The sequence below is a fragment of the Vombatus ursinus genome, unplaced genomic scaffold (genome assembly GCF_900497805.2).
Source record: "Vombatus ursinus unplaced genomic scaffold, bare-nosed wombat genome assembly UNPS02014838.1, whole genome shotgun sequence".
NCBI lineage: Eukaryota > Metazoa > Chordata > Mammalia > Diprotodontia > Vombatidae > Vombatus > Vombatus ursinus.
Genome location: NW_020954616.1, coordinates 2,771,488 through 2,798,963, shown reverse-complemented (window position 1 = coordinate 2,798,963; position 27,476 = coordinate 2,771,488). Strand labels below are relative to the sequence as shown.

At 39.9% G+C, this 27,476-nt stretch overlaps 2 protein-coding genes across 2 annotated transcripts in view; one reads left to right on the top strand and one right to left on the bottom strand.

The window, feature by feature from the left end:
• Positions 1-539: 539 nt before the first annotated feature.
• On the top strand, positions 540-1,481 carry LOC114026364 (olfactory receptor 10Z1). Its single transcript, XM_027840043.1, has one exon. The coding sequence runs from the start codon at positions 540-542 to the stop codon at positions 1,479-1,481; it is 942 nt and encodes a 313-aa protein (XP_027695844.1).
• A 6,709-nt stretch (positions 1,482-8,190) lies between these two features.
• Positions 8,191-27,476, bottom strand: part of SPTA1 (spectrin alpha, erythrocytic 1) — a 100,946-nt gene continuing 81,660 nt past the window's right edge. Inside the window, exons 43-51 of the mRNA XM_027840081.1 lie at positions 27,164-27,460; positions 22,497-22,609; positions 21,133-21,150; positions 18,274-18,325; positions 13,977-14,164; positions 12,724-12,777; positions 12,191-12,337; positions 10,925-11,069; positions 8,191-8,421 (exon numbers count right to left, since the gene is read on the bottom strand). Coding sequence (XP_027695882.1) covers positions 8,302-8,421; positions 10,925-11,069; positions 12,191-12,337; positions 12,724-12,777; positions 13,977-14,164; positions 18,274-18,325; positions 21,133-21,150; positions 22,497-22,609; positions 27,164-27,460 — 1,134 coding nt within the window. The 3' untranslated portion in view covers positions 8,191-8,301. The remainder of the gene's footprint in view (positions 8,422-10,924; positions 11,070-12,190; positions 12,338-12,723; positions 12,778-13,976; positions 14,165-18,273; positions 18,326-21,132; positions 21,151-22,496; positions 22,610-27,163; positions 27,461-27,476) is intronic.

Here is a 27,476-nt window from a genome sequence, read left to right as displayed (position 1 = left end):
ACAAAGGATAGTATTATTATTATTATTATTATTATTATTATTATTATTATTATTATTGTTGTTGTTGTTGTTGTTATTGTTGTTGTTATTATTATTATTATTAAATTGGAATGAGGAGTCCTGTGTCTTTTCCCAAATACCTGTGTGACCTTGGGTAAGTCACCCTCTGGATCTCAGTTTTCTCATCTGCAAATGAAGGAGTTGGGTTAGGTGATTCTAAGAAAAATTTTATTCCTAAACAAGCTACGATTCTAGGTGTATGGTATAAGTCCATTTGTGTGTGTCTATGCATCTGTGTAAATAGGTTTGAATACAGCTATATGCCCATTTGTTTTACATAAAAAATAACACCCTAAGTTTTGGCTAATGTTTTAGAGCCAAGTCTTCATCCCTAGGACTCCACAAGCTGTGGGAAGAAAGACTCCCCAACTTCCTCTGGCAGTGAGCCCTAGCTTCATTGAAGGTGGGTATCCCTTACAGAGTACAGAGTCAGACGCACTCTGAGGAAAGCCTGATCTTCCTCGCGCTTGGCGCTCGTCATGGGGCTGTGCAATGAAACCACTTGGAGGGACTTTGTCTTCTTGGGTTTCTCCAGCTTTGGGAAACTGCAGTCCCTTCTCTTTGCCATTTTCCTCTTCCTCTACCTCATCACCCTGACCAGCAATGTCTTCATCATTGTCATTATCCGGCTGGACAGTCACCTTCACACCCCCATGTACCTTTTCCTCTCTGTCCTCTCCTTCTCTGAAACCTGTTACACTCTGGGAATCATCCCCAAGATGCTTTCAAATCTGGCAGTTGGGAGCCAGGCCATTTCCTACATGGGTTGTGCTATCCAGATGGACTTCTCTGCCTCCTGGGCCTGCACTAATTGCTTCCTCCTGGCAGTGATGGGCTTTGACAGGTATATGGCCATCTGTGCCCCACTCCACTATGCTAGCTGTATGCACCCCATTCTCTGCACCCAACTAGTTGGCACTTCTTTCCTTAGTGGTTATCTCATAGGGATGGGGATGACACTGGTTATCTTTCGCCTCCCATTCTGTGGCTCCCATGAAATACACCACTTCTTCTGTGACACCCCACCAGTGCTGAGCCTGGCCTGTGGAGACACTGGCATGAGTGAGCTAGGGATACTTATCCTCAGCCTTCTGGTCCTCCTGGTCTCTTTTGCACTCATAACCATCTCCTACACCAACATATTAGTGACCATTCTGAGAATACCCTCAGCAAAGGGGAAACAAAAGGCGTTCTCTACCTGTGCGTCCCACCTCACTGTGGTCATTGTGCATTATGGCTGTGCTTCTTTCATGTACCTTCGGCCCAAGGCTAGCTATTCTCTGGAGCGTGATCAACTCATTGCAGTCACATATACTGTAGTGACCCCACTCCTCAACCCCATTGTTTATAGCCTGAGGAATCGGGCTGTGCAGGCTGCCTTTAAGAATGCCCTCCAGGGGAAACTTCTGGCAAAAAGATGAGGGCAAGGAAGGCAGCCTAATGTAGTAGACAGAAGACTGAAGATGGAGTAGAATGTAAGCTTCTTTAAGGCAGGCACTGATTTTTTTCTTCTTTGTGTCCCCAAAGCTGTGTACGTTCTAAGTATTTTAAAATGTTTGTTGAATGGAATTAATGAATCTGAATCCGAGTAACGAGAATTAGTTTCTATGCGGCCATGGGTATCTAACTTCTCTGTTCCTCACTTTCCTCATCTGTAAAATGGTGATAAAAACACTTGCACCAGGGGTGATGTGAGAAAAAGCTTTGTAAACATTAAAGTGATAGAGGATTGTAAGCTAATATTATGGAAGGCCTGAGCAGGATAATTTTCTCCTAAAGCTGGGCACATCTTCAAAATATAAGCCATTGAATTGTCTGGGACTCAGACAATCACTGTTTTGTTTCCTACTCGCTCCAAAGGAGAATAAATTCCTCCTCTGATTGTCCTTCTAAACTCTTGGAGTCTGTTTGGAGGCAGTGTGATACAGAAGAAAGGACATTAGATCTGGAGTCAGAACACCTGAATTTGAGTCTGGGCACTGCTGTCTACCACCTGTGTGACCTCAGGCAAATTGCTTAAATCTCTGGGCTATAGTTTCCTCCTTTATAAAATGAGGGATCAGAATAAATGACTTCTAAGAAAGTCCTTTCCTATTCTAAATGTATGATCCCATGACCTGGAATGGAAAAAGGCAAGCTGCCTATATAATCATCACCTATAATAAAATTCTCGTTCTGACACTAACCAACTGGATGACCAGGGGCATATTCTGTTTCCTCACATGGAGAATGGGGATGATAATGACTGTAGCACCCAAGGCAGAATTGTGATGATTAAATGAGATATGTATGTACAGTGCTTTGAAAATCATAAAGCATGAAATTCATGTTGGTTATTATTATTCATTTTAATTTTCAGTTTCAGCCACATATTACCTCTCTGGGCTTCCGTTTCCTTATACATGAAATGAGGGGAAAGGATAAAATAATCTCTGAGGTGCTTTCTAGCTCTACTCTGATAATTTGATTCTCTGTGGATTCTACTCCTGTTTCATGTGTCATGCTGAGGTGTATAGGAGATAATAATCTCTCTATCCAACTCCACTCATCTCCTTTCCAATATCCTTCCACTTTCAGCCCCATTCCCACAATGAGTACCCATTCACTGTCACTGAGTTGATTCTTGGAAGGGAAGATTGCTACCCTGAAAGTGCTTAGTTCCCAATACTCCTCCAGCTACCTTCTCAATATGGGTTTTAATTCACTTATTGAAGCATTTTTTAAATAAAATTTTATTTTTTTCCCTTTTATATTTTAGAATTAAATATATTATTTGTTCTTTTTCCCCTTCCCCCACCAGAAGACTACAATTAAGCATGGATATATTTATATAGATATAGATATAGATATATACACATACATACATATATAGACATATACTTTCCCTAACAAATTCTACTCCTGATCTCTGTTTTTCTGTTTGTGTGTATCTCTTATTTCCTATTCCTCCTGACTCCTACTTTACTTCTACCTGCTACCTTGCCCTCCTATTACTTGACCATTACTAGACCTACCTTCTCCCCCCACCAAGGATCCCTCCCTTATCCTCCCATTCCCATGGATCTAAACACCCTTCTATATTCCCCTTTGACCTATTCCTTCACCCTCATCTCTAAAGATCCCTCCCCTAACCTCTCAAGAATCCCTCCTTTACTCTCCCATTCTCATTAATCTAAACACCCTTCTATACCTCTCTTTAGCTTGTTCCCTCTTCCTCCCCTCTAGATATCCCTCCCTTTATCCTCTCTTCTCTCACTATCCCTTTAGCATTGTATTAATTTCTGAATTTAGAAGGCTTTTATGCCCTTGGATTTCTATGTATTATTCCCTCTGGAACCCATTCCCGATGAAAGTAGATTTCCAGAACTAAGAATCCTCCTCCTTCATCTAATTCCTCTGTATCGGTTCTTCCTCTTGTACCTAATTTGTATAAGATAATTACCCTTTTTATCTGTTCCTAAACAGTTTTACTTTTTGAAGTCATATCATACTCAGGTCTACCCTAATCTTTTTTATGAACTACCCAATTACTAATAAAAATCTTAGACATATGTTTTACACTTTACATACATAAAAGGTAAACAGTCTGTCCTTATTGAGTCCTTTGTAATTAGTTTTTGGTATGTACCTTATATTTCTCTTGTTTCTCATATGTCAAATTTTCTATTAAGCTCAGTTTTTTTTAAAATAAAGTCCTGAAAGTCTGACAGTTTATTAAATGTCGATTTTTTTCATTCAGGATTATGCTTAGCTTTGCTGGGTATGATATTTGTGGTGAGAACCCCAGTTCTTTTGCTCTTCAATATATAGTGTTCTAAGACCTGTTGTCTTCCAGGGTCACTGCTGCTAGGTCTTATGTGATTCTAATTCTGGCACCACCATATTTAAATTATATTTTTTCTTGTTGCTTATAATATTTTATTCTTGAGTTGGAGGTTTCAGAATTTGACTATAATATTCCTGTGGGTTTTGCCTATAGGATCTCTTTCAGGATCTCTTTCAGGTGGTGATTGGTGGATTTTTTTCTATTACTACTTTTTCCTCTTGTTCTAATGCTTTAGGACAATTTTCTTTAATTATTTCTTGTATTATTGTATCAAGATTTTTTTTATCATAGCATTCAGGTTGTCCAATTATTCTTATGATTTCTATTCTTGATCTGTTCTCAAGATCAGTTGTTTTTCTTGTGAGATGTTTCACATTCTCTTCTATTTTTTTCATTCTTTATATTTTGTTTTATTATTTCTTGATCTCATAATTTTTCTGACTTCCCCTTGCCTATTTCTGATTTTCAAGGAGTCATTTTCTTCCTTAAGATTCTGGATCTCTTTTTCTAATTTGTTGACTTTCTTTTCATAATCTTCTTGTGTTTCTTGTATTCTTTTTTTTTCTAGTTTTTCCTCAATCTCTTGAATTCGATTTTTGAAGCCTTTTTTAAGTTCTTCTATGAATTCTTTTTGGTCAGGTGACCATTTGATGTTACTTTTTGGGGTAGAAGAGGGTTTCTTCACTTCAATATCTTTCTCTGAAGATGAATCCTGGTTTTATCTATTCCCATAGTAACTCCCTGTTGTTAGATTCTTTCTCCTTTGCCTGTGTAATTTTTAAAATTTGTTGTAGCTTAGTTTTTGTATCATCTCTAGTCCTGGGGTATGGGGGAAGATGCATCTGGCCTCATATCCTCCTTCAGTTCTCCTCTCTGGCCTGGAACTGAAACCAAGACTTCCAGCCTCCTATAAGTGCCCACAGCCAGTGGTGTCCCTGCTCCACTGCTCCTGCACTCACCAGGTGTGTGCTGCTTCTTTCTCTTCCAGCTGCATCTCTGCAGCACAGCTGTGTCTGACATTCCTTTTCAGTTGAGATTCCCTTGATCTTCCCCCACTCAGAAGCCCAACTCCCCTCACTGTCCCAGGGGTAAAAGTTTCTGTAGCTGGGTTGAGGCATCCTCTCAACCCAGCTAATACCAGGGCTTGCTGTTTGTTGTTTAAAGAGACATAGGACCTAGCCTGGGGGTGTTTACTTTTCACAGGAATCAAACCTTGTCCTGGGATTTTTCTTTAGATTTTCTTCAATTGTCCCAGAAGGACCCCTGTTCTGCCCCTACTCTTATTTATTTTTACCACTCTATCTTCACCCTGAGGCACTGTTTCATTTCTTTTGTGGGGGAAAATCTTGGGTGTTTGGAATTTTTTGACCTACTCCATCATCTTTTCAGAATCCTCTCATTTAAATAAAATTTTTAATTGTGCTTAAGTTCTCTAAGTCCATTTCCTCACCTATAAAAATGGGGTTTAGACTAGAAGGTCTTTTATTCTCTCACTTTTTATGAGAATTGAGATAGATATGGGGCACCATGGATAGAGCACTGGGTCTGGAGTCAGAAAGACCAGAGTTCAAATCTAGCCTGAGACACTAATTAGCTGTGTGATGCTGGGCAACTCACTTAACCTCTGCTTGCATATAACTAGAGAAGGAAATGGCAAACCACTCCAGTATCTTTGTTCAGAAAACCTCATGGGCACAGAATCACAAAGAGTCAGAAATGACTGAACAACAAAAACATGTGGTATAGCGGAGATTGCACTAGAGTCAGAAAGATTGGAGTCAGGAAGACCTAGGATCAAATCTTATCTTTGAAACTTACTGTATGGCTCATGGCAATTCATTTAATTACCCCTTGCCTCACTTTCCTCATCAGTAAAATAAGGGTATTAGATTTGATGATGTCTAAGATCTTTTCCAGCTCTAAATCTATGATTTTCTGCTAACACGTCTATTTGTGGGTACCTATGTATATAAGAGAAAGAGGGGAAGAGAAAGAAAAGCAGAGAAGGAGAGAAAAAGGCAGAGGGAGAGAAACAGAAGAGAATGTGAGATAGAAAGACAAATGGAGACTGAGAGACAAACAGAGAGATACAGATTCTTAGACCAGGGTTTTGTATCATTCTGAAAGGCAATGCCACCCAACCTCACTATGAAACAAGAATCATGGAAACATTTAGCAGAAAGTCAGAGGGAGAGCCTCAGCATTAGGATATCAATTTGTAGGTCCAGTGTTTTGTTTGCAATGTGTAGTGTAGACTTAGAAGCAGAAGGCCTGGGTTTGAGTCCTGGCTCCACAGTTTATTAGCTCCACAGTTTATTAGTGAGCATCAACAAATCACTTTACTTTTTTAAAATACTTTTTCATTATCTCTGGAAAATGGAGAAAGTAATACCTGTCTGCCTACCCCCCATGATTGTTTGGATGATCAAATGAGATCATGCATGGAAGAACTTTGTAATTTATGAGGGACTTCAGTAATGCAGCAGAATGATGTGGAGGATATGACCAGGACTGGTGCAATGAAATGATATGCTTTGTCTCTGAAGACATCTCCCTTTGGAAAGTAAGGACGTGACTTTACATCAATATCCTAGAATCATAGATTGAGGGCTGTAAGGGACCTTAGGGAGTACCTTGTCATCTAACTCCCTCATTTTACAAATGAGGAAACTGAGGCTTAAAGAAGATAAGCAACTTATCTAAAGTCATTCAGGAAGTAAGTCATAGATCCAGGACTGTCTCAGTTTTCTGACACCATGTTCATTGTTTTTTTTTTCTACTTCACATGCTGATGTGACATCAAGGACATCTCCTTGATGGAGTGTTGGGATTACCCTTGGACTAATGACCCATTGATGAGTTATTGAGGATGACTGAGTGATGACTTTTGTAGATTTGTCTTGATCTCTTGGACTCAGGCCTATAAAGATGACTTTGGTCCAAAGGGAAAAAAAAAGGTTTACCTATCAAAGCAGCTTCCCTCCTGCCCTCCTCTTCTTCTTTTCAGCTTCCTTTTGTGTTATCTCCTCCCCATTAGATTGTTTCTTGAGGTCAGGAACTTTCTTTTTTTCTCATTTGTATCCCCAACACTTAGTACAGCACATGGTAGGTATTTAATAAATGTTTATTATATTATTGTATTGTACCAGGAATCCCTCAGCCCCAAAGAAAGAAGGCCACACACACACACACACACACACACACACCCCTATCAATAGGCAGTAAGTAATCAAGCCAACTCTTCTTCTACTTATGGTGATTATCACCTTCCATGAGGGACAGGCATAGTCTATCAGAGTGTTACATTAAGATCTAGGGTTTCCATTAAAGGGAATTTTGCATTTGGGGTTGCCAGAGATTCAACTCCATTCCCATTGGAGGTCACTAGTGGAGGCCAAGATCTCAAGTTTGCTCCTTCATGTCTGTGCCACTCTTGTTATTCTTCTCTCCTGAAGGCTTGGTTTGGGAACTTGAGTGGAAATCCAATTTTTTCTAGAACATTAGATCAAGGAACTGAGTGCTGTTCAAGATAGAGCCTTCTTCTTGCCTACGAGGCTAGATCCAGGGATTTAAGTAGAACTTCCCCTCTCCTTTCTTAGAGGCTGAAGACAGGAGTACCTGTTTTTTCAGTTTCCCTTAGCTGCTCTCATATATCTAGGGTCAAATAGTTGCCTTGGGGGTAGGCAATTTGGTGAGGCAGGCTTACCTTCTGCCAAGGACCTTAGTCTAGTCTGATTTTTGCTTGTACCTAGTTGTCTCAGGATCTCTCATCTTTGGCATATTGGCTTGTTCGATTTTATAGGCCCAAGCCCAAGGATATGATTCCAATCTCTAATTGCCTTGACTCAATCAGTTATCTTCAGTGAGATATCAATGGTTCAAGGGACCTTCTCACACACTATTGAGTAGGTGTCCTCAATCATCTCATAGAGTCATTGAAGACGTTTCCACCTTTAGAAAGAATCTGGTTTTAAAGATGTGATCCTTTAATTTTATCAGTCCTGACCAGGTTCTTCTAGGGCACACCTTCTATAATGATATGCCAAAGGTAAAAACAAAAATGTATTCCAGTATTAAATGGAAATTATTTGGTGATTATCCATACCAACTTTTTCTCCACTAGGGAGAATAAAGAACTATTTGTACTTAGCCATAAATCCATTAATTATACAAAACACAAAACTCCAGATTGGATCAGTAGACTTTAATTCAGGTCATCCTATTACAAAGGGAGATCTTAGCTTTAAGAATCCACACATCTTCCCCACCCCCTCAACCCCCCCCCCTTTTCTTCCCATGGTGGTTCAAGCTACACCTGAACCTAGAGTTCTTGGAAATATCCAGGTGCTTGCCAGGGTATAAAATATACTCTTTGATCATCTTCTTCCTTCCCTAGCCACATCAGAATCTTCTCATCAATTACCAAAGTATGAATTCGTGAATCCAACGTAGTCATAGCCAGCAGTACGGCCACGAGAGTCTGTATAGGGCTGCATTCGTGAGGCACAGAATTGTACCTGCTCTGGAGTGAGGGCCTGGAAGACAGAAAGCTATGGTGAAAGGCAACCCAGGGAAAAATGGTTATTTCAATGTCCAAACCCAGTGATGGGAGGAACAATAGATGTGGGAGATAGCTCTATTTCCCCATTTACTAACCTCTCCCACCAACCCTATACATATAAATTAATTAAGATGGCCTTGAAAATCCTAGAGCTCACCTCATCCAAGAAGCCTTTCTTGATAAAACCCCAAGTGACTGGCCACTGCATTATTCCCTATCCCATAAACTTTCATGTATATGGAATACTGTATAGTAGACTATTCCTTTACATTTGTTTTTTCAGTATCTGTTACTACTTCTATGTCTCCCCAGTCAGATAAGGAGCAACCTGAGGGAAAAAAAAAACCATAACTTCCTCCATTCTCATCCCTTCTCTCTCCTTCTCTCCCCACTCAAGACCTGGGTAGAACAAGTTTTGTGGGTGCCTTTCTTCTCTAATCTTCCTGCCAATGTCCCTTCTCCCTTACTTTTCCTGAATGAATACTGAACCTCACCCTTATGGGAAAAATTCCAGAATCTTCATTCCACGCAGACCCACAGGTCTACCACCCACATTTCCAATGAATTATGTATAAGGATCTCTATCTTCGGGACATACATGGCTGTTCAAACCACTTATATAAGCAGGGAGCCACCAACAATGATCCTACTGGTAAGATGTAGGACTTCCAAGGCTAACCCTCTCCCCTGCTTTTCCATTCTAAAGTCCCTGGGGCCTTACCATCAGATTTGTTTCTATACCTTCCAACCTTCATGCATTCTCATCTTATTTTCATCATTATGTACCCTAAGGACTCCTAGGCCTTGCCATCCACCCCACTGCTGTACCCCTAGGAATTCAGGGTCTTCTCATCTACTCTGTAGCTGAAATATCTAATATTTGTTGTCTACCTGATTAGAATATGACCTCCATGAGTCTAGGGACTATCCCATTCCCACTGTGTTTGACTCATAATAAGCACCCATGCTTTTTCATCTTGTCATTCTTTTTATCCTTCTGGACATCATCTCAGCCTAGGACTCTTGTTAGAGGAGGGAATATGAGAAGACATAGAGGAAAAAAGTATTTAGAATCTATACAGAAATGACTAAGGAAGACTCATAAAGAAACATTTAAACAACATAGGGATCAGGACTATGACCGCACTGGTTCATTTGGAGATCACTGGCCCAATTAGGTATCTAGAAATTGGGTTGATCCTCACCAAAAAAACAAACAAACAAACAAACAAAAACATAAGGAGATTTAGAGTATAACCAGGAAGGAGAGGGGGCAATATTTCCCAGGGAATAGGATTGGCCTATTGAAAAGCTCAGAAGCAAGTCAGGTTTAGGGTGTGGGAAGTTGGTTGACATTGCAGCATGATGTCAGAGCAGGAGGATTGGATATAGAGTTGGAAGATTTTAGTCTAAATTCTGGCTCCCTGGCTCTGCTACTTACTATGACCTTGGGCAAGTAGGACCTCAGGCAAATCATTTTTGAATTCCTTAAGTCTCAGTTCCCTCATTTGCAAAATGGGGAGCTCAGGTGATAGTGGAGGAACCTTCTAACTAAATCCTTAGAGAGTATACACTGATCACAGATACTACTGATCACAAAGATTAGTATAATTAATTAATACAATAAAGGTAATGAAGTCCATTTAGGGGAGAGGAATCTTTAAAACAAATACAGAAGTGTTCAGATGTCTTGAGAGCACACAATAATTATTATATTGATCACAAAGACTGGTGAAATTAAATAATAAGGGTATTGGAGTTCAATTTATGGGGGGGTGGTAGTGGTAGTCTTTAAAGTAAATGCAGAAGGGTTCAGATCTTTTGAGAGTATATAATAATTATTATATTGATCACAAAGACTAGTAAAATTAAATAAGGACAAGGGAGTCCAATTTTTGGGCAATGGATGGTGATAGTGGTAATCTTTAAAGCAAATACAGAAAGGTTCAGCTCTTTTGAGAATATACAAGAACTCTTATACTGATCATAAAGATTAGTATAATTAATTAATAAGGATAATGGGGTTCAATTAGGGGAGAATCTATAAAGAAAATGTGGAAAGGTTCAAATTTGATATGGCAGTCAAAAGAGAGCTACTTTGCGTTCTTGTGTGGGAGAAGCACATAATTGAATGTTGGTTCACAGGACAATAAAATGGAAGAGACCTTAGAGTTGTCCAACCACCTCATTTTATGAAGGAGGAAACTGAGGCCCAGAGAAGTAAGTGATTTGCCTAAGGTCACATAGGTGGTAAAGTGGCAAACCTAGATATGTTCCCTCCAAATCCAATGCTCTTTCTGGTACATTACCCAAGTTATTCTAGCAGCCATGTGTAGGCTGACCTGGTAGAAGAAACCAGAGCCCAACAAGTAAGTAGCACTAGTCACTCAAGCAAGAGACAGTTGAGGCCTCCATTCTGATGGTGTGTGAGGAAGGTGAGTGCAGGAATGGAGAAAGGATGAGTTGCAGAGTCTGACCTGTTTCAGGTCCTCCTTTGTGATGTAAGCTTTGCCCTCAGCCAGGGCCTGGAAGCCATTCTCAATTTCCTTGCTGGACTTAATGTTCTCTGACTCCTTGTCAATCAGGAATGAGGTATATTCCTCCAGTGAGATGTAACCCTTCCTGGGGGAGAGGGATGGGAAGGAAATAGTTGAGTAGCTATGTCCTTTCTTAGGAGGAAAAACTCACATTCAAGTTAAAAAAAAACATGGATTAAAGAAATTTTGTCTAAGTTCTCATGAGTAGTGGAGAGAAAAGTTGGCTATAAAGATAAAGAAAAGCTATCTTCATATTTTGAGAGTTGTGACCTTAACCTTGACCTTTGACTTTCAATTCTGTTTGCTCCTTTGGAGCCTGCTGACTCATTGTTGCTATGTGTGACCATCTGTACGATGAGGATGTCAGATGATCTTCTCAGGTCCCTTCCAGCAGACCTGCATCTCCATCTCTGGACCTTTTAAAATTCTGTTTGACAACTGGATCTTTGACCTCATTCACTAAATCTATAACATGTCTCTCTCCCTTCATGAACTTAGGACAGATCTTCCTTTGCCACTGCTGTGGTTTCCTGAGTGTCACCCCCTGGAAATCTCCCACCTTCCTCATGTTTCTAATTCTGCTTCTGACTTCATTCTTGTATAGGGCCAGAGCAAACAGGGCTCCCTCATAGTTATAACTGAATCATCTATTGTCCTTCCTCTACTCCACTTAAAGAATGGGACAGAACTCATTGCTAAAGCCATATTTAATAATTATGGCTGACTTAATAGTCTTACAGCTGGTATTGACTTTGCTTCCTTCTGCAAATCCTCCCACTTGTCACTCCATTTTTCTTTCTTGTTAAAATTATTTTAATTTTAATTGATGAAATAAAACAAGTATTTCCATAACATAGTGTAGTAAAAAAAAAAAGAGATGACTGCATTTTTCACATTCTCTCTCTCTTCTGCTATTGTCTATTACAATTTCCTCTTTCTCTTAGTTGCACTATCATCTCCATGTCCATTTCTGTTACGGCAATTAATTTTGGGAGTGTAGAATACATCTCTGATACCCTGGTTGGATCAAGGGACTCAGAGCAAACTGAGGATCTCAAAACATGTTAGCACTTTCCTTCAACCTACCTGCTTAGAGAAGAAGCCCAGTGAGTAAGTAAAGAATCTGTTCTCACATCCTTTCTGAGAACCTTCTTACTCCTGACTTGCAATTGCTGCCTTCATTTCCATCCTTGTCATAATTCTTACCTTCCAGGATCCACAGCATCCAGGAACTTTTCAAACTTGGGCTCAGGTTCCCCTTCCTCCACCATGGGCAAATAGTAATTGAGGCCTCTGAGGCAGGACCGGAATTCTTTGTGGCTCAGCCGTCCAGTCAAGGTCTCATCAAAGTGTCTGGATAAGAAAATATTGAGTGATCATACTTCTTCATGGGTCAGTGTCACTAGGTCAGTAAGTCAACAATCATTTATTAAGCACTTACTAAGTGCCAGGCACTGTGCCAAGGGCTGATGCTTCAAATAAAATAAAAGCCAAAAAAAAAGTTCCTGCCCTCACAGAGAGTTCATTCTAATGCACAAGCTTTTAAATGTCAGAAATCAGCAAATACTACAAATCAGGGCTTGATTTATCATTTTGCTAATTGTCTAGACTTAAGAAAATGATAAAGACAATGTAAATGGAACAGATTCAATTTGAAAGGGTGTCATGTGTACATTTATGTTTTCCTAGAGAGTCTAGTTGTTAAATATTTGCCAGCACACCCCTGGTATCATACTTACTGATAGGTTGTGCTAAATTCCTTGAGCGTCTCTTCACTCACACCAATCATGTCCCTGCAAGGAATAATCATAACATCACATACAAAGCACTTTCTCATATATGCCTCCCAGCTCTACCATCTCCCACTGAAAGAGACAGTACCATCATCTGCTAATAGCATTTCACTTGAGATTGAAACGAATTCCCTTAGCAATGAGAAGAATGGCCCATGGGCCACGAAACAAAAATTGGGAAAGTTATCAGTGCCTTGTGGAATTCACAACTGGTGACTATTTATAGCTCTCTAGTGGAAAAACCAGTGTTCAAGGATATTGATATTGTAAACAGTAACCACACCCATAGATCATAGAAATCAGAGAATCTTAGAGATGAAAGGGGCCAGACAGGACATTTAATCCAGTCTGTCACTGCTATTTCTCAGTCTTCCAGTTTTGGAAATTTCCTGATGCTGGTGATTCTGACTTCATTTCAGCTTTTCTGGGGAGTGGGAGAGTGAGTCAATCAACCAGCATTTATTAAATGTTTACTATATGATTATTGTGTATATGTAGAAAGGGGAAGCTCCTATAGGACTTGGGACCCATTTTGACCTCAAGAAGGTGACTCAGAGAGGCCTTACACTTGAGCATAAGGAAACAAAAGCTAATAATATAAGGAATTTGGGAGAAGTTTCAGGCCAGGATCAAATACCATCCCAAATCTCTGAGTTACACTTGAAAAGAAATTCTATGAGTGTATAAAATGTGTAAAGCATTTGAAGGGTATCATATTAGACTGAATGTTAGACTTGAAATCAGGAAGCTCTGGGATCGAATCCCACATCCCACACATATTAGAGGCATGGCCATGAGCAGGTTGACTTCTATAAGCCTCAGTTTCCTCATGTGTAAAATGGGGATACTGATACTCATCAAACATAGCTCATGTTATTATGAGGCTTTGAGACAATATGTGATTTTTGAAAACTTTAAAGTGCTATTTACATGTCAGATATTATTATTATTATGATAACAGTTATAATATACAGGTCATCATAAAGTGTTCACCAAAAAAAATTCCATTGAAAGAGTAGCATCATTAGCTTCTGAGTCCAAGTCTTTGCTCCCCACCCTATGTGGTAAGCTCCCTGTCCTCTCTCATCCACTGTGCTTTTGCCACCAATCTGTCACTAGACCCTCTGGAGCTCTTATTCATTCATTCAGTCCCAGTTAAAGTCTGGTGGGTTCCCAGATTTCCCATGAGCCCACAGTACTTGGCTTGGATCTGCTGCTCGAGATTGTGCTGCATCCTCATTCCCAGCTGGTGGAGCTGGTCCCACTGCTGGGCTAAGCCAATGGTGCTGTATTTGATGTCCAGGATCAGAGCATCCTCCATAGTATCCCCCAGGTCCTCAATCTTGCTCAACTGACGTTTCATCACCTGAATTTCCTTCTGCTTCCGCTGGAGAGGAAGAGGAATGGAGAAACATTAAGGTTGATCAATGGAGTGACAGCAACCCAGAGAAATGTATCTGCTGGAGTGCCTTAGTCCTGTTCTGCTCAGAAGCCTGGGGTAACGGACATAGTGTATACCTTGAAGCCAGGAAGAACTTGGTTCAAATCCTTCTTCTACATGAATCTGGGTGAATCACTTAGCCTCTCAGTGCTCCAGGCAACTTTCTAATAGTATAGGTTTTTGTTCAGTCATTTTTAGTTGTGTCCAACTCTTCATGACCCCATTTGGGGTTTTCTCGGCAAAGACACTGGAGTGGTTTGCCATTTTTTTCTCCAGCTTTACTGATAAGAAACTGAAGCAAACAGGGATTAAGTGACTTGCCTGGAGTCACACAACTATCAAGCCTCTGAGAGTGAATTGAGCTCAGGTCTTCCTGACTCCAGACGTGGAGCTCCATCCACTGGGCCACCTAGCTGCCCAGGGAAGGAAAGAGGGTACTAACTGACCTCTGGAATTTCTTGCAGGTCTAAAATTTCTAACAAAATAAGAATGAATATAAATTCCTGCAGTTATATTTGAAAACAATTTTACCTCCCAAGTTTAAGAGGAAGACATTTTTTACATTCCATGTTAAAAAAAATCAAGATTTTAGCTAACAGCAAACTTAATATGAAGCAATGTTAATGTGTGGCTGCTTAAAACAAACAAACAAAAAAAAGGAGAAAAAAAAAAAACTCTGTGACCTTAAGCTGTATGAAGAGAAGGATAGTGTCCAGGACAAAGGAGGTGGTAGTCATAGTGTACTCTCTCTAGTCAGACTATATCAGCAATACCAGTTCTGAAAGTTATATATTTGGAAGGACACAGGTAAGCTAGAGTGTGTCTATTAACTAACTGTCCAGGGATAGTGGGAGAATTGGAGAATGACACCTCAGGATTGGTCAGACATACTGGAGCTATTTAGTCTGGAAAAGAGAATTTAGAATGCACAGAACTCCCAATAATCAAGTATTTGAGGGGCTGCCACAGGACACAGTACCTGGTACATAGTGGTGCTTAATAAATGTTTATTGAATTGAATTGAAATTTGACTTGTTCAATTTGAACCCAGAGGGAAGAATTAAGAATAATAGGTAGAAGTTGCCCACAGGTTGGTTTTGACTTTCTTTAAGGAAACACTCTGAATAAGTAGAACTATGGGAATTGAATAGACTTCAATGAACTTCCCCTCATAGAGACTGAATGACCACTTATAAGAAATGTGGTAGGGGAAATTCATGCTTCAGATAAGCACCAGACTAGATGAATATAAAGGTCCTTTCTAACTCTTATTCTGACAGTTATCTATGTCATGAATTGAAGGACAGGAGGCAGATAGGATTCTAGCACATTTCAGTTGATTGATGGTCCTCAATTGTCTCGGATCTCCATTTTTTCCATGAAAATTGGAAAAGAGCAGACAGCTATAAACTAAGGGGAAAAATGGTAGAGGGACATCCACGATGCATATTCTGTCAATTTCAAGATAACTGCCCAGTAGTTACTGTCTAAACTCTCAGAAGATCTTCTCAACCACCCAGCAAGTTCTTGGAACTCCCCATCACAGTTAGGCGTGTTCTTCATGCACAGCTTCCTCCACCAAAACATGTGGGCACTATATGGCATTTTGATCTATCCATTTTTTCTCTCCACTATCATGAATAATTTATTATATTACTCTACCACCCAACCAGACTAGAATAGCCTTTTTAGAGCAGGCTAGGAAAGCCCCTGGTATGTCACACCATAAAGTCCACAGGATGTGAGGTCAATGTTACTCCCTCCCCCAACCTTGAACTCTAGAATATTCCTACCATGGAGTTCACTCTCATTTATTTTTATAGGGATAGTTATTCTAACTAATGGAAAAAAAATTTGCCTCAAATAATCCAAAATGTCAAATTATCCCCAAAGCATTCCACTACTTTGGTTGGGGATGCATTTTATGATATTTTACAATCATTTCTCTTTCTGAATTCTGATTACAGAGAAAAAAAAAGCTATCTATGTATGCCTATATCTATATTGCTAACAAGACCTATTATAACTATATCTTTATATCTATATCTATCAGAATAACCACAAAAATACTCTTTGTAATATCACAGTGGGAGGCCTTTTCCCCTGAAGATCTAGTAATCAGAGAAGGGAAGAAGAGGAAAAAAATGGAGGCCCAGAAATTGACAACACGATGATGGCTCTGGCTAATGCTAAAATTGGTCCTCATTTTCTGGACATACATTGACTGACAATGAGAGGAAGATAGCCCTAGGTTTTATGAGGAAATAGTACGGGATTAAACATTTATGTACTGCACAGTATAGTGAAAATAGTACTGCACTTAGGGACAGAAAAACTGAGGTTCAAATTCTGGCTGTGGCTACTTTATGACTTTGAGAAAGTCCCTCTTAGGGGCCCCTCTTAGGGCCTCAGCTTACTTATCTGTAAAATGAGGTGATTGAACTAGATAATCTCTCAGGTTCAGTTCCTCTTTTCAATGATTAATTGAATAATAGAGATGTGAGATCTCCACATTGATTCAGGGATCACACTTGTACCCCTTGAACTACTTGCTGTTCCATAAACAAGACACTCAGTCTCTTAGCTCTGGGCATTTCCCTTAGGTGTCACTCATGACTGGAATGATCTTTCCTTCTCATCTCCACCCCCTGGCATTCCTGACTTCTTTCAAGTCTCAACTAAAATCTTGCCTTCTGCAGGAAACCTTTCCCATTTTTGCCACCTCTTTAGTCATTTCAGTCATATCTGACCTTTCTTGATCCGATTTGGGACTTCCTTAGCAAAGATACTGGAGTGGCCTGCCATTTCCTTTTCCAGCTCTTTGTGCAGATGAGAAACTGAGGCAAAGGAGGTTAAGTGACTTGCCCAGGGTCACATAATCTAGTAAGTGTCTGAGGCTAGATTTGAACTCAGGAAGATGCATCTTCCTGATTCCAAGCCCAGTGCTCTATCTACTGCAACACCTAGTTGCCTTAGCCTTTCCCAACTCCTCTTAATTCTAGTGCCTTCCTTCTATTGAGAATTTCTTATTTATCCTGTGTATAGCTTGTTTGTATATATTTGTTTGCTTGTTGTCTCCCCCCTTAGATTGTGAGCTCTTTGAGGAGAGGGATTTTTCCCTCTTTTTGAATGTCCAGGGCTTAGAGCAATACCTAAAACATAGTAGATGCTTAATGAATGCTTATTGACTGACTTAGATATTAAAAGAAACCAAGGGAGGCCTTGAGTATGTTGGATAGGAGGATTCTAGGGGAAAAACATGGAAAAGAATTATACAAGATGAGAAGACTGGGTAGGACTGAAATCAACATCAGGAAAGAAGAACCCACATGGACAAGATCATGGATTCATCATAGTTGAGGATTATAACTATGCTCTGTGTCACCACAGCAAGCAGTTGAAAGATGGAAAACTTCCACTGGGTTACATGCCACCATTTTTTGAGCTACATGACATGACATAAATGTTTTGACCAATTCTTTCCATTGAACTGACTAGATCAGAGAATCACAGAATTTGAGAGTTAGAAGAGACCTCGAAGTCATGTAGCCCAACCCTCTTCAAATTGCTTGGGAGCGTCATAAAAAGGAGGCAAGACAAAGACTTAGAATTAAAGACTCAACCAGCTAGTTAAAAAGAAAATGATTCAAATTTCAAAAATCTTGAGTCTTACCACTATTTTAGCCAAACTACAGTCAAATACAATCACCACTATCACATATTTCACAAGCAGTCATTCAATCTCTGCCTGAAAATCTGCAAGAGAAAATCTACCACCCCCTGAGGTGGCTCATCCTACTTTGGGGCGGCTCTAATTGTTAGAGAGTAGTTTTTGGCATTTTCATTTTGGTTTGAATTGCGTGACATAAAGCCCAAATTGGCCTTTTTACCCACTGGAAGCTCCTATGTTGTCCTTTTGGGTCCAAATAGAATAAGTCTAATTTTTCCACTATGCAATGTTTGAATAAACTTGTTATAGGCACCAGCCCATCCCTCTAAGCAGGGCTTTCTTGTTCTCTGTGATGCAGGCAGCCACAGGCACTGTAGGCACTTACTTTATTAGCTTCCAGCTGGGATTCCAGGGTTCCAGTTTCCTTGAGCAATGATCTAGTCAGAAAAGCAGAGGAAAATGTAACAAATTATAGAGATTGATGGTGCCTGTGGAGTTTCACCTGCTCAAAGCCTCTTTATTTTTGTGTCTCCTCTTCTGCTCCCCATTGTTTCCTGAGTTATGCTGTGCATATAAAATGTTCTCCTACCTTACATCTTCCCCATGCTCCAATTATCCCTGAAATTCTCATTTCCTAAGAAGCTTTCCTGGATTAATAAGAGAGGATGATTTTTCCCGAGTTTGCTCAGCCTAGGATGGGGCTCCCACAATTCCAAATCACTCTGTGCCCACTCTTTCCCTCACCAACTTCTATTTTTATTTTGATGCTAACAGGTTACAGCAAATGCCCAGGGTAGAAATGAAGGTCACAGAACTCAAAATGGGCATCACAGGGACCATTTCATTCCTTTTACTTTTACCCTTAATACCTATCTCAACACCTAGCACATAGTAGTTACTTGATAAATGATGATTGCTTGATTGGCACTTATAGCTCCTTATAATCTGTTTCCTTACTATCTTTCTAGACTTTTAACACATTCTCCTTTTCAAACTACGTACAGTCCAGTCTACTTGTTTTCCTTACACTTGACACCCTAGCTTCTATCTCCGTGCCTTTAAATTAAGCTGCACCCAATGCCTGGAATGCTCTGCCTCCTAGCTTCCAACTCTTAGAATCTTTTCAAGCACCACCAAAAGAGGCCTTTTTCAGTAGCCTCTAGCAGCTGGTCCCTTCTTTTTATATATATATAAAGCTACTTTTTACCTAATGTGAGTCATCAAGAGTGAGGCTAAAGACTTTGTGCAACACTGCCTCACTGAAATCTAATTTATACGCAAGTCATCATCACCCACCATGTCATTGGTCCTCTTCAAAAATAAAAGACTAACACAACAATTTATCTTTGATGTACCCATTTATGCATATGCTGTCTGCCCCATTAAAATATAAATCCCTTCAAAGCAGGGACTACTATTGCTTTTTCTTTGTATTCTAGGACTTATCACAGTGCCTGTCACACAGCAAGTGTTTAATAAATAAATGCTTGTTGATTGATTGATTTTTCATGCAACCTGAAGGTGTTCCTGGGATTATAACAATAGCTCAAATTTGCATGAGAGTTTAGAATGACAAAATGCTTTTCATACAGGATCTTAACTAATGCAACACTTGAATGGATCTGTGATCTCATTAAGGTAGGTACTCCCTGGAATGCCTTCTCAATCCATCTTATACAAGCCCTCCTATAAATCTTTCATGAACTCTCCAGGGGGCTGGTAGGGATCTCTTTGTAGATACTTTGATGTTACATGGGTACTAATACAGCAAATGGGCTGCCCACCTCTTATTCTTTGACCAGTCCACCTCTTTTTCTGGTGATAACATTTCTTTGATGATTTTTCTATGCCACTTTTGTGGATGCAATTCATCATTTGTAACATGCTGCAGCCTATTTACACTCACCATGCATCTCTCCATTACCCTTTGGGTGACCTGCAATTTCTATTTCCCAGAACTTTTGGTATTCCCTGATTGTAGCCAGACAGCCATACCAGAAGAATATGCTTGATTGCAAGGTGGGATTTTGTTTCAGGGAGAAGCTCAAAGTCACTGAAAACACTACTGTTTCTCAAATTCTATCCAATCCATTGTCTTTCTTCTATTTTCAATCCCAGTCTCAGTTCATTGTCTATCTGCAGCATCTCTCCAGGATCTGTCTACTGATAGATTTGCTCTGTGGGCTGGGCTTACAAATGAATATAGTCTAGCCAGTAGGCACTCTTCAGTCACTTTAATATTTGCTCTATGCAATCCAAGAACAAAGGATAATATCATAATTCACATTTTGCCGATGAGGACATCTGGCCTCAAAGAAGTCAAACATTTTGCCCAAGGTCAAACAGTTAATGGTGGAAATGGAACCAGAATAAAAGATCTCTGTCCTTAAATCCAGAGTTCCACCTATGGTACCATTTTGTCACTAGAAGGTAAGTGGAGAAGGCTGGGGATTGGAGCAGTTCCATTACTTTACCATGATGATGGCGAAGAATTTTATAACTTGACTGTTATGATGTTACATGCCTACCTGTCTTTATTTGTCTGTGACTTCCCAGAGGGCGGAAACTAGGTCAATATGGAGAAAGCTCTGGACTTGGAACACAAAGGTTTGGCTCTGCCACTTAATTAAGTGGACTTAGGTAAATTGCTTTGTTTCTTTGACCTTCATGTCTTCATCCATAAAATGGGACAATGTGATGTGGTGGGTAGTAGAGGACAAACCTTGATTCAGAAAGAACTGGATTCCAATCCTGCCTCTGGCTTGTTCTGGCTATGTGTCAATAGGCAAACTTTTTTTTTTAGTCTCAGTTGATAATTTAATCAATGTGAGGGACTTCTAGTGTGGAAACTCCTTTCCCTGATAATCATAAACTCCTTTTTAACAGTAATAGGATCAGAACTGGAAAGGGCTTTGGAAGTCATCTACTTCATCCCCTTAATTTTACAGATGAGGAAATAGCTCTGGACAGTTGCTTTGGGCCTAGAGAGGTTAAAAAATGAGGATGATGATTTTCCTTTGTCACACAAGAATATCATAAACATTAAATAAAATAATCAATATTGAGTAAGTACCAATATTAATAATAGCTTACATTTCACTATAGTCTGTAGCCCACTGGCTACATCAAGGATGAGAACCAGAATGCCTGGACACTAAGCTACTGCTGACAGGCTGACTACCTTGCTTACCATTTTAATCCTTCCATCCCCTTGCCCATATTAAATATAAAGTTCAATACTAACCCATCTAGGAAATAAGCCCTGAACAGGCGGTTCCAGGAACAGGAGCCAGAAGAAAAAAAAGGAAAAAAAAAGTCAGATCAGTCAAGTTACTCAAGACAAAGGCATCTTTTTTGCCTGAATTTTCGTTATTTTCAAGCTGTGGTTCTGATTTGTTGATTTGAAGAGTCTGTCCATTGACCAAGATCTTAGCCCTCAAATCTCTGGCATCAAAAGTCAATCAGACTGCCAGTTGTGTACCAGCCCCACCCATCTGCCCCCTGCCCCCAAATCCCCACCCTTTGATCAAGCCCACCTGTTCTTCTCTGCCCATGAATACTGACAGCTCCCATCTCAACAAATTCAAAGAACATCACACTCTGCCTTTAACAGAACCTACCAGACTCCCCACAGAATACCCAGTAGGAAAGTGAAAAAAAGGAGAGGCTATGGTTGATCAATTTCCTTTATGCCTGCCATCTGATTTCCATGAGCCTCACTTTCTGATTTCCTTCAGACCATTGTCTTATTTTTTCTTGGCCCAGGATGGATGAGACCAGTTTATTTTGTGTTTTTCTGAAGCTCTTGATTCTATCCTCAGAGCCAGGCATTGCTTTTTGGTATAGGCTGAGCATGAACTCAATGATACAATGAAATTTGCCTGAGAGCGGGGATAGGGACACTGTGTCTCCTGGCACAACTAAAATAAAACACAAAAAACAAAAACATCTACACTATTAAATTTAGTTCCTTTGGCTTAAGATATTACCATCTCCAACTCCCATCTTTTCCACAACAGGAAAAATGTCACCTAGGAAGGGTGACATAAGAAGTCTTAGATAAGTAATCTCTGTAGACTCTAATTTTCTCATCTGTCAAATGAAAATGTTCAACTGGATGATCTCTAAAAATCTCCCACCCCCAATTCTTTGACAAGCCACCACCAAACAGTCATACTTTATGGTAAATTAACTCATCACACATGTCCCTCTCTAACAGCTACCTGGGACCAAGGCAATTTGTTATAATGTATGAGTAATGAGAGAATGAGGGAGGTATAATTTTGTGACAATGCCTAGGCAGGTAGATCTCTGTGGGATACCATAGTAACAGCAGTGAAAGCTGAGACAGTGATACAATGTAGACCCCAAACTACTTTGAACTTTTGCTTATGTATGTTCTCTTTCTCATGTCCTTCTCAAAAAACAAATCAATGCCCATAGTGAGGGGAGAGAGAGGAGAATGTGGCCACTGATGTCCATCTGGAAGTGTGGCATGGTTTCCCATGGGATCTCCTATTCAGGAAAAATAGACTCTAGGCTCCAGTTTTTAGGGTCTGATGAATCCCTCCCCAGTGGAAGCTGAGGGACCCAGTTGGGACAGCAGACCTGGTTTCCTGGATCCATTGGGAGAATACACTGGCATCTTGTTCAAACTCTTGGCACAGCTCACGATTCTTCAGTTGTCTTTCTTCCTCTTTTTGCAATTCTTCCTCTCGTTCCTATGTGCCCAAGCCAGAGACTAAGGTAAAAATTCTTTGGAAGCCCCTGCTTAGACCAGTAAGTCACACATCTATATCACTAGTAGCATCTTATTTTCTTCTTCCCAGCTAGAAACTCACCCAAGCAGTCTCATGTGCTTTTGCCTGTCTACCCTTACGCCTTACCTCCCTCTCCTATGCCATCTTACTGTAACAAGCCACCCCTAATCTCAACCTGTTAAAATCCTATCTGTGGCTTAACTTAGTGGCCATAGAGCCTTCCCTTATTACCCCAACAAGAAGTGATTATGCCTGAGCTCCAACAGCACCTTGTTTGTCCTACTGGAATATATTGGAAAGAACATTCGATTTGAAGACAGAAGACTTGGGTTTGAGACTTTGATCTACATCTTATTAGCTATGTGACCTGAGGCAAGCCATTTTATATCTATGATGCTCAGTTTTCTCATCTCTAAAATGGGGATAATAATCATTGTAAATGTGAAAGGCCAGTATAAATATAAGTCATTAGTACTTATCACAATGTTGTTTGTGTTACATCTATTTCATCATATCTGTTTATATATTATCATAGTTCCTACTAGATTACAAGCACATTAGAGTTAGGTGGGGATTGCATCTTACATAGATTTGTATGGCTGTGTTGCACTGGATAGAGTGCCAGATGTGGAGTTAGGAAGACTCATCTTCCTCAGTTCAAATCTGGCCTCAGAAGCTTATTAGCTATGTGACCCTGGGCAAGTCACTTAACTTTCATCTGCCTCAGTTTCCTCAACTGTAAAATGGGTATAATAAAAGCACCCACCTCCCAGAATTGTGGGAATCAAATGAGATATTTATTAAGCTCTTAGAACAGTGATTGACAAATAATACGTGCTAGTTTTAGAGCACTGAGACATTAAGAGATTTGCCCAGGGCTATATAGGCAGCATGTGCCAGAGGGTGAAAATGAACCCATATCTTCCTGTCCCTGAAGTTAATTTTCTTTCTACTATGCTATGTTGCTTTATACATAGTAGTGCCTTAATGGTTTTTTATTGAATTTATTGAATAAATGTTGTGGTTCAAAATTATCTCCAGGAAGTCTTCTGGGACCACTTTGTCCCAACACCCCATTTTCCAAACAACCAATATAATATTTGATGAAGGCATTTTTGTAAGAAGTCAGTTCTAAGTTATCCATGCAAAAGGCCATGGCAAAGGCAATAATTCCCAGTAATGGGTAATCTGAAGAGAGTAAAGTCTCCTAATTTGGGATGAGTAGTAGGGACACTTTGATTCTAATCTTGGCTTGGTTGTGTTATCTTGGACACTTTACTACCCCTCTATGGGCCTAGCTCTTCTCAATTATAAAATTAATATTAATAGGTAGAATTTATAAAGAGCTTCAATGTTTATAAAGCCCTTTACATAGGTTAACTCATTTGATCCTCACAACACTTCTGTGAAGTAGCTACTATAATCATTCTAATTTTAGAGATGATGAAATTAAGGCTAATAGAGATTAATATTAAGTGTCAGAGGCAGAATTTGAACTCAAGTCTTCCTGGCTCCAACTCCCATGCCCTATATCCATGGAGCCACCTAACTGCCTAAAATTAAGTTGTTAGACTTAATGATATCGATGGTCCTGCCTAGTACTATCATTCTATGATTCCATTTTTATTTGTCTTTGGAATTCTATATAAAACCTTTAGCAGAAGTAATCTGCATTTTAAAAACTATGATTAAATGGAGTTTTTATTCCTTGGGCCAAATCAACAGATGGTGCTGGGAAGGGATAGAGTTCAAGGGCAGTTTGAGCAAAAGAGAAAACAGACTTTGCCCTAGACCAGTTTCAAATTGAATAATCCACATGCAGATAGTCAATAGTTAACAATATGCTTTTGTAGACTCTATGTGTGTGTGTGTGTGTGTGTGTGTGTGTGTGTGTGTGTGTGGTCCACTTTATCCACCTGATAGCAACCTATGTACAGAAACTACTGCTATTTCTTAATATGACCCTCAAACATCCCTGTCTGCTGAATGAAAGGCTAAGAGTGAGTGGGTTGGCCAAGGGGACCTTTGAGGCCATCCTGAAGCTTCAAGTCAGCTCAAAGATGACCCAGGATGCCCTGAATATTTTTGTTATAGATCAAAATTCATTCCCAAACTTCAGCTCCCTTTAAATGAGTCAGCTTGGAGAGAAGGTACTTGCTGTAGAACAGAAATTCTTAACTTGGGGTTTGCACATTAAAATATATATCTATATATCCATATATATCTATATATCCATATATATATATAATCAGTTTCTTTTTTAATCCTATGCATTTTATTTTATATATTTGAAAATATTATTTTGAGGCGGGACCATAGGCTTCACCAGATTACCACAAGGATCCGTGTCCCCTGTGCTTGGAATGCTCTTCTTCCTTTCCCACATTTTGCAGGAAATTTTTCCCCAAGCCGTACCCTACCCCACTAGTTGTGCCTTTCCTCTGAGATTATATCCCATTCACCCTGATCTATCTCATACATGTGTAGTTGTTTACATGTTGTCTCCCTCCCTTAAAATGTGAGCTCCTTCTAGGCAAGGACTGAGTTTTTGCCTTTCTTTGTATTCCCAGCACTTAGTAGAGTTTCTGGTATATAGCAGACACTTGGTAAATGCTGATTGATGATGATGATGATGATGACAATCATGATGATGATGGCATGACACAAAATATTTTAAGAACAACTGTGATGTGTGATTATGTACACAGCCTCCCCCAACTTTCTTATTCTATGGTTGATGAGCTATAACTATCAGACTATGAGTCTTCCCAATGCTTAACCTTCATCCCTCATGCTATAGTTTAAGATTGATTTTATATATACATATATATATATATATAGTGTCCTTAGAGGTGAGTATCTTTGTTTAATAATATTCTCAATACTAGAGAACCATAATTAATTTACAGCTCAGACTCCTCTTTCCTAGAATGCATAATTCTAGCTCTATCAGCCCTTGCTTCTCCTCTAAAGTTCCCTGTATTGTCTCCCGCCCTTGACTCCTAAGCCAAAAACAAGTGGATGAAATAAATAGTTGATATCCTTGATGCCAAGTCCATTAGCGGTGTCATTTGAATTAGGTTGTTTTTGTCTTCCCCTCCTCTACTCTGAGAAAGCACTGAGGTTACTTCCTAGAACTGCCTGATGACCCTCTGGATGTTGCTACCAGTGAAGGCCTTTCCCAGCAGGGCTGTGGTTCCCCAGCAGAGGTTATTGCTATTGGAAATGAAGTATGCCATAAATCTTTCTGTGTATTCCCTTCCCAGTTCCTAGCATTCTTATGCTTGGTTTTAAAGACTTATGACTTCATCAATAGGAATATTCACTCCACTAATGCTGATTGCATCCATCCACCTTTGAGTAAATCATATTCGTAATTTGCTCTGATACCCCAAATTCATCATCTAACTGCCATCTTTCTGGTGATGAGCCTCTCTAGATTAAGCTAGTTGAATCTCATATTACAGACTCATAGTCTATCACTGGCCCCTAATTAAAGCTTTTCTAGTTTGGTAGGGCTTGACAAATCTTGCATTCCACAGCCTTTGAGAAACCAAGGTCAACACTATCAGATGAAGCAATGGAGCAGGATGTTCACAGTCCTGGGAGAACTCTGGTCAAGGAGACCAGATGAAACCTGGGCAAAATAAACATCAAGGGTAGCCTTCAAGGGCTAAAGAAGTCACAGAAGGGTAGCTTATGAGGCAGTTGACCTAGGGCTCAGCCTGGAGTCAGGAAGATTTGAGTTCATATCCAGCCATAGATATTTACCAGCTATGTGACCTTGGACAAATCATGTAACCTGTCTCTGCCTCAGTTTCCTTCTCCATAAAATAATAGATAATAATACCATCTACCTTCCAGGATTCTTTTTTAGGATAAATGAGATGATATTTATAAAGTACTTTGTAAAGCTTAAAGTGTTATATAAATTCTTCTCTTGCTCCTTCTCCTGCTCCTTCTCCTTCTCCTTCTTCTTCTTCTTCTTCTTCTTCTTCTTCTTCTTCTTCTTCTTCTTTTTCTTCTTACTATTTAGAGGTGAGGGACAGTTACACCTCTTACTCTTGATAATGCTGTGTATGTGTTGGGGATGGGGTGAAGGAGGGGAGGAAAAGGGCCTTTGGGCATGATTATGTGTATGAGAACCTCATTTTTATTTTTAAACACTAATTGGCACCAAAACGCCTTGTGTATGTACCAGCTACCTTCCTGAGTTAGTGCCCATCTACCCAGAGCCCTAAATGATGGATGGCTCTGATTGTCTGTGACATAGGGATGGTTTGTGTAATAAAAAAGGTCAGGTAATTCAGAGCTCAGAAGAACCTTAAAGATCATCTAGTCTAACTTCCTCATTTCATAAATAAGGGAACTAAGGCCTATAGAGCCTAAAAATGTTTGCCCAAAGCCATGTATGAAATAAATATCAGAGTTAGGAAACAAAGGCATTTCTTCTAATTCTAAGTCTAATGCTCTTTTGACTATAGTTTGTTGCCCCTAGGACTAGCCCCACAATACCTTGATAATGTTGGGAAGGTTCAACCAGATGCCTTCTAGAACCTCCACAGTTAACCAGGTGTATGGGCTGGAGGGCATGTTCAAGGCTTTAATTTGCTGATCCAATTCCACTAAGTGGTCAAAGTCAGCTCGAGCTCCTGGGAGGGAGGCCACAAAAGCCTGATGGTCCTTCCGATGCTGCTGGATCTCTTCTAAGGAGACACAGTGCACAGGTTCAGAGAGGTCCTCCTCTGCATTCTCATACCAGTTGTTGAAGGCTGAAGCTTTCTGGGCAAACTCCAAGAACAAGTCCTCAGCCTGGGAAGGGGGGGGG